At 58.6% G+C, this 7600-nt stretch overlaps 1 protein-coding gene across 1 annotated transcript in view; it reads right to left on the reverse strand.

Moving 5' to 3' along the window:
• Positions 1–1922: 1922 nt before the first annotated feature.
• The window catches only part of TTC28 (tetratricopeptide repeat domain 28), a 114353-nt gene continuing 108675 nt past the window's right edge, over positions 1923–7600 (reverse strand). Inside the window, exons 19-25 of the mRNA XM_056859126.1 lie at positions 7328–7452; positions 6881–7112; positions 6691–6767; positions 6460–6483; positions 6099–6228; positions 5764–5871; positions 1923–3527 (exon numbers count right to left, since the gene is read on the reverse strand). Coding sequence (XP_056715104.1) covers positions 1933–3527; positions 5764–5871; positions 6099–6228; positions 6460–6483; positions 6691–6767; positions 6881–7112; positions 7328–7452 — 2291 coding nt within the window. The 3' untranslated portion in view covers positions 1923–1932. The remainder of the gene's footprint in view (positions 3528–5763; positions 5872–6098; positions 6229–6459; positions 6484–6690; positions 6768–6880; positions 7113–7327; positions 7453–7600) is intronic.

Consider the following 7600-nt stretch of genomic DNA (forward strand, 5'->3'; position numbering starts at 1 on the left):
CCCACCCCGACGGAAGAAAAGCCTGCCACGAGGCGGACACGGAGGAGGGTCTCTCTTTGGGTCGGGTGGCGGCAGGGTCAGAGGGGCACCCCGGTGAGAACGAGTCACCGCACAGGACGCTTCTCGCTCACTGCGAGCATTGTCACGTGTACATGCACAAAAACGACAAGGAAGACGACACGGGTTGTGGCAGGAGGGGGAGGCCGAGTTCCCTGCATTTCCCCACCGCCAGAGCCAGTCCCCCGGTGACCCCTCCAGCAGGGGCGGCCAGGGCAGGGGTCGGAAGCTCCACCGAGTGGTTTCCTGCAGCCCTGGAGGCCAGCGGCTTCCAACTGCTCCGGCCTCTGGGTTGGCTGCGGATGCTGCCGGGGAGCTGAAGGGGCCACCCGGAGAGCAGCCGGCAGCCTTGGGGGAAGCACCGTTGCTTTAGGCTTCTTGGAAGAAGAGGTGAGGCTGGGCAGGGCCTTGGGGCTGGAGGAGAGGTCCTCCGCCCCCACCCCCCGGCTTTCCCTGCAGCTCTGTTGGGGTCGCCCACCCACTGCATGACTTTGCATAGGAAACACAAAGGACCGCAGGCAGGTCCAATAACAGTCTTGCCCCATCTCAAAATGGCCGTGTGCTACTGCCTAGCAGTTGTGTGCAATGCTCAGGGGGTAAACTCTTCCCAAGCGCCTGCACACGTGTGCGAAAAGCAGCTCAGCACAGGCTGCTGGGAGACTGCTGGACTGGGAAAGGTAGGACACCCCCACCTGCCCCAGTCTCCCGCCCAGTTCTGCCATTCACCAGTTCAGACGCACCAAGGAGTGGGCAACGTCAAGTCAGTCCAGAGTTTAGCTTTTATGGCTTTAGTGTAAGGCTTCCTTTCTGGTCCAGAATGAATTGGGAGTGGGGGAGGTTTGCTCCCTGCCTGACTCCGGTCTGTTGCGGCCTGGAGATATTCCTTGGGACTGAAGCCCCAGGGCTGCCTTCTTATGCCTTGCGAGGCATATGGCAAGCAGCAGGCATCAGGCAGCATGTCCCAGTGGCGCCCTCAGTGGTTTGCCTGCAGCACGAGCCGTGGCACAGTGGCTGGTATGAGATGCAGGGGCAAGGCAGCAAGGAGGCTGGGCAAAGGTCCAGCTGGAACACGGAGTTAGGGGGACACAGCTGCCCCTGCAGAAGGGGTGGGGCGGGGTGAGGCAAAACTGCTGCTCAGCTCCACAAGGACCTTGGCAAAGGGGCCTGCATGCTGCCAAGTCTCCCCCACCCCTCTCCGATGTGGAGGGCTGGAGAAGAGGCAGGCTCCAGCTGTGGTGGGGAGATGCAGAGAGAAGCAGCTGTGGTGAGGGGCTTTTGGAGAGGCAGGGCCCGGGGCCTCCTCCCCCCTCACCTTCCTCTTGTAGATGAGCACCAGGCCCCAGGCAGGGTCAGACCGGCGGCCCTGCTTTGCCTCCCCATCCCTGGAGGGACTTACATCCTCTGCCGCTATTCCGTCTGCAGCCGCAAGGGGATCCTGCCTGTCCCTGCCAGACAAGTTCCGTGAGCTGAGACCCACCCAGCGTCAGAAAGAACCATCGCCCGGGGCTTTCCCTGAGAGGGGGCTGTTTCCTTCCCCCACTTTAACAGCCTCTCTTCTTGTGTTCCCTTCCCCTTCCATAGGTGAGCTGAGCAAACTTTTCAGAGCAAGGGCTGCGCTGCATTGTTCCCACCCCTTCCGGGAAGCATCAATAACATGGCTTGTACCTCTCGTCACAGAAAATGGTGTGCATTTCCATTTCCAGGTGCCCCCCCACACACACACACACTCCAGCGGCAGAGAGGCAAGCGTCAAGCTTACAAAACACAGGCCCCGCCCATCACCGGGCAGTGCCCAGACCACCTCCCCATGTCCTGCATCATTCAAGCATATGGGCAGGAAAAAAGGCCCAGGAACTGCATGAGATCAAAAGGATTTCAGCATTTGGAAGAAGGAAAGAACCGTCCTGGTGACAGGAATTTGTAACCGTTTCCCAAAGGCAACCGCAAAGGGTGCCCAGGACCTGACGTGCTGGTCGGGAGTGAGGGCTGTGTGGGGTCGGGCCGCCTGTGTCCATTCTGGGGGTTCTTCTGCGATGAGGCCAGGGGCTGAGGAGCAGACAAGTCCTTCAGCTCCATCTTGTTGGTGGCATCGTCCTTGCTGTGCCGTGGAGACAAGTTCAATAAGCTCAGGACGTCCCTCCTGGCCGCCGCCCTCCCCGAGGCGAAGGCCTTCACGGGGCCTGTGGAGCACTGGGGGCTGTTTTGCCAGAACATCTTCAGGTTGTGGATGGCTTGCACCTTCTCGTCGATGGTGGCCATCTTGAGTTTGTCTAGGGCAGGGGCATCAGCAGGGCTGGAGCGGGCTGAGCTGGCGGAGGAGTAAGAGAGCGCAGGGGAGGGGGTGCTGCCCGCTGGGGAGTGGTGCCCTGAGCTCGGGGAGACGTTCCTGGGGGATTTGGAAATGTGAGGGCTGTAGGGAGAGCTGGGGTACTTGAGTCTGAAGAGCGGCCCCTGAGGGTCGGAGCCGGGGGACGGCTGGTTGCTGTGCTGTCCGGCGCCTTCCTTGGTGGATGCCTCCGATGTTGTCGGGCTGCTGTAGCCGGAGCTCACCTTCTGCAAGGAGGAGCTCCTGGTGGGTGGCTTTGGCTTCATGGCAGTGGGGGAAGGCTGGCTCTTGTGACTGGACCACAGAGGCCTGCTGAAGGCGCTGGTTTCTGATGCCCGGAAGGAAGACGCCCCGGTGAGCGGAGAGGCCCCGTTGTCCAGGCTGCTGCTCTTGCTGAGCTGGCCCCCTGTGCTCCGTTGGAGGTGTTCCACAGCCAGGAGGTGGCTCTGAGTCTCTTCCAGGATCTTCTGGGCCAGTTCCTGAGGGTCGAGCTTTGGGTTGTTTTCCTCCTGCGATTTGACGGTGCTGTCTGTCTCAGTACTCGACTGGTCCGAGTCACCTGTGTCCGAACACGCGAGTTTCCCAACCTTTTGGAACGGGGAGTTTGGGCTGGGAATGAGAGTCATTTTAACAGGGGAGTTTGGGGAACTGACGCTCCCCTTGGAGCTGACTGAAATCTTGACCCCTCCAGCCTTATGAATCTGGGAGGGTCTGTGGTCCGGGGAGAACCGTGGCCGTCTCGTCTCTTGGTACACTGTCAGTGGGTCACTGCTGATGATGGAGAACCCTTCATAGTCGTCCCCATCTTTGCCAAAAGCAGTGCTGGTCTGTGGGGAGATTGGGCCACGGGGCATCAGGGTCCTTTGGGGGTAGATGTTCTTCGGCCTCTCGTAATCGGGGCGCCCCCGGGCGCCTCCTCCTTCCAACACACACTCTGGCTTCGAGGCAAAGCTGACGGAGGAGGTGATGGAGCTCAGGCTGTACACCGAGATGGCATCTGAGGCCAAGCTGTCTGGGCCCGTGGGGGAGAACGGAGGGTTCTGATAGCTGAGCGGTCCAGGATTGGAGACAGACTGAGCAGAGGCCAGGGATTCCAGCGACGAGGAGCTGTCCAAGCTAAGGCGTTTGGGTAGCTCTGTGGAGTCTGAAGAAAGCAGAAAGACACGAACAGGGTAAAATACCCGCGTTCAGTACCTCCTTCTGCCTAGCAAGCAGCACGAGAGAACGCTGCTGCCACCCATCCACCCCTGTCTCACCCCATGAAGACACCACCCTCTGCCGTCTGCTTTTCCTGGCCTCTCGCTCGCTTGCCCGCTCTCGGCCCTGCCTTCGCACTGCTGTGTTTTCTACCCTTTTATTGCTGGCAGACGATCAGGGTGCTGCTGGTTGTAATTTTATAAATCTGTCTGCTCTCATTTTGCCGTCTTTACTCCTGACCACTGCCTTTTTCATCAAATTTTATGCTGCTGGTTGTGTTTTATATTTTTAATTGATTTAAAAAATATATAAATCTACAAAAATACCATTAACAACATACCAATACAAACTTAGAAATAGGAAAACATCCTATAATTCCATCTAGTTATGCATAACTCATACAACGTGTACCAAAATAACCAGTCATTCTGTTTCTAATTTAATCATAACTCGTATCATAATCTCAATTCATTATCTTGCACAAATACACATAAAGTAGAAGCGGAGCCTTGTCATTCCAATACATAATTGAGATTGCTGCTGTTGTTTATTCAGTCTGAGGAAGTGGGCCAGATCCTTGAGGTTTGAGGCCAAAGACCTGCTTGTGTGACCCATGCCCTTCCTGGCTAATTAAATCTGCCTGGGGGCGGGCTGGTTGACAGGATCTGAGAGGTAGTGAATGCCTCCTTGAAGGAGGGGGTGGTTGCCCCAGCCATGAAACAGTCTGTGGTGCCTCCACTTCTAAAGAGGCCTACCCTGGACTCAAGAGATCTTGATAAATATTGAGATCTTGATAAATAAGAGATCTTGATAAATATCTCAAACGTTCCATTCTTGAGCAAAATGACTGAATGGGCAATGGCTGAACAACTTCAAAACATAAGAGCTGGAAAGGACCTCAAGGGTCATCTAGTCCAACCTCCGGCACAACACAGGAAATTCACAACACTCCTCCACTCCCCCTGTGACCCTTGCTCTATGCCCAGAGGAAGGCAAAAACCCTCCAGGATCCCTGGCCAATCTGACCTGGAGGAAATATTCATATTGACACTGGGGCCTACAAGGACATTGGCATGGATGCTGTGGTCCAATCCTGTGGGCAGAAAGCCACGAGGTTGACCGCAGTGCTGCTGTCAGCGGCTGCACAAAGAATACCCCGCTGCATCTCAGCAGCTACCTCTTGCCGCGCAAAGCCCCGTGCCGAGCCCTGGGGAGTCAGCCTGAAGTGTACCTGAGTAATGTCAAGTAAAGAGGCAGTCCATTCTTAGGATGGCCGTGATGCCCCACAACAGCCAGGCTGTCCTGGCCACCTTCAGCTTTAGGCCTGAAGACCTTCCACTGAGAGTGAGGGGGCAGCCTTTACTCAGCCAAGACCCCCCTCCTGCCTGGGTCCCTGAGAGCACAGACGGTGGAGTCTGAAGGTCACACCGCTTATCCTCGGAGAAACAGACCTTGCTGAAATTGTTTTTGCCAGGCTTCCTGAGCTGGAGCCAAATACTATCACGTGTTGCTGGGAGAAGAAGATGTGAGGACAGTTTTGTGACCTTTTAGCTTAAACAGAAGGGGGAGGGAGGGAGGAACTGGGGGGGGGCAAGAGACTGTAAAATGTTTTCCTGGAAGAGGCTGCCATATTGTTTCTTTAATGCTTGCCTGTTTTTTAACCTGTTGCAATCTTTCATACTGAAACCACAGAGAGAGGAGGCTTTGCTTTGGACCCTCTTTATTTTTCTGTTAGGGGAATAATCCCATTAATGGATTCCCCCCCTTTTCAGGTAGGATGACGAGCCAGCTGGCTCTTGGAACTGGGCAGCTACCAATGCAGAGTTGCCCTAAGTCGAGAGTTGTCAGATCTCCCCAAAAAGAACAGCTGTGACAGGACTCCATGGATTGGTGTGGTAAGCACGTGGGACTGGCCCCGGATTGTGCCACGTGCCGTGCAGCCACTTACACAAGGATCACTCCATTAATGGGCCGTTGCTGACTGAGAGATGCACCCCACCACCACTTGGAACACAAAGCCCGGGCCCAGCCACGCCTTGGCCCCCCAAAACTGCTGCGTGGCTTGCCCCCCCTTCCCCGGAGAGGTACTGTGGAAGGCAATAGTTGCAACAGTGTGAAGCACCCTGCCCCCCACCTGGCCCTTCCTGTCTGTGCCAGCAAGAACCCCCTCCCCAAAAGCTCACCGAACAGGGCCAGCAGAGTCTGGACAGCAAAGTGGACCATCCTGCGGCTGGCCTGCTTGCCCGTCTTCAGGGTCACCTCCTCCTGCCCGACCTCACAAAGGTCGAATCCTGCAAGAAGCCACACACAGCACAATGCCAGTGCCTGGGGGAGGGGGGGGAGGCCGGACCTCTCCTCCCGGCTGGAGCCCCGCCCAGTGCAGGCCTGAGGCCAGGGCAACAGGCTCCCCAGCCGTCCCACCAGGCCAGGGGCGCCGGAGAACGTACTTCAAGCCAGGCAGTCGCCCCCCCCTCCGCCAGCCGCCAGCCAGCCTCCCCCATCCTGCCCGTGACCCTACCTAAAGCTGCCAGGAATTCATGGCAGCCGGGCAGCCGCCACAGCTGGACGCTGATGGAGACCTGGATTGGGGCCAAAGTGAAGTCCTGCTCCTTCTCTCCCACCTGGAGTTGCACCAGCACCTGGTGAAGCTGAAAGTGGGAGGGTTTCAGTCACAGGGAAGCTAAAGCAGCCCCCACCCCACCCACCCCCAGCATGTCACGAGAATGACCAAGAAGAAGGAAGCAGCAGAAGAGCAAGGCCACTCGGGGTGGGGAGAAGGAACGGGACACGGCAGGGTGACCTCTTCCTACGCAGGGTGGAGAAACAGCACCTGGACTCTGACCGGGGGGGGGGGGGCTGACGGGCAGCCCCATACTCACCATTCCCACCATGTTTTTAACCGCCTTTGGGAAGCAGAAAGGAGAGGGAGAGAGAGAGAAAACACGAACGGTTTAGAGCCAAGCTTGTGAAGAACAGGACGGCCAGACTGGGGGGGCCAGACTGGGGAGGGGGGTTGGCCGAGGTTCCTTTGGAACTCCTGACAGAGCCAGGGTTGGGGGCACAACAGCCACTCTCGCCCCTGAAGGCCATGCGGGGGGGGGGGGTCTCACCTGGCCGATGAGCTGCTCCCCAGTTTCGGAGGCGGCAGTGAGCTTGCACAGAGCTTGCAGGGCGGCATTTGGCAAGCCTGGGGAGGCAGAAGGACCTGCTCAGTCGCTGCACCCCACAGGCCCCGGGCAGGAGCACTCCTGGCAGAGCAGGGCGGGGGGGGCAGCCCCTCTCCCCGCTCCCCACACTCACCGAGCAAGGCCTGCAGGGTGGTGCTGCAGCGCTGCAGCCGATCCCCCGGGTCCGCAGTGGGGAAGAAGACGGCTGCTGGCAGCCCACTGGCCGGCGGGTCCAGCCGGAAGCCGACGGCGGTCAGCAGAGCCTGCCAGCCTGGGATGCCCCCCACTTTGTTCTCCACGCTCTGCTGCGAGGTGTACATGGAGTTGTGCTGCCCGCTGTGGATGCGCTGCAGGGACTTCTCCACCTGTGGGTGAGACAGGAGGGGCAGAGCCTGCCCTGCCCGAAGGAACGCCTGCCTGCCCCCTCCATGCCAGGCCTGCTCCCTGCTGCGAGGCGGCATCCCAGAGCCCCAAGCAAGGGACCAGATGGCCCGGGATGCCTCAGGAGCAGGAACCGCCACCAGAGAGCAGGACAGGAATCCGTTCCCGCATGCCCAGCGCCCCCCCCAAGGCCCCTTACCAGGTGCAGCAGAACCCGCAGGGCGTCGCGTGCTCGCTCCGGGTGCTGGAGGATATCCGTCAAGGCCTGTCCAATCAGAGAAGAAGGGCTGTTGAGCTTCACATCGCTCCCAATCAGCATGAAGCCTGCGGCGGGAGAAAGAGAAGCCTCAGCCAGCCGCATCTTGGCAAAGAGTCCCGAGTCAAGCCGAGGAGCTGCTTCGGGGATGCAGGCGGGGACCCCTCGGCCCCTCCTGCCCAGGCCAGAGGAAGCAAGCTGCCCTTTGTGGCCAGA

This window comes from Euleptes europaea, chromosome 13, assembly GCF_029931775.1.
Source record: "Euleptes europaea isolate rEulEur1 chromosome 13, rEulEur1.hap1, whole genome shotgun sequence".
Lineage (NCBI taxonomy): Eukaryota > Metazoa > Chordata > Lepidosauria > Squamata > Sphaerodactylidae > Euleptes > Euleptes europaea.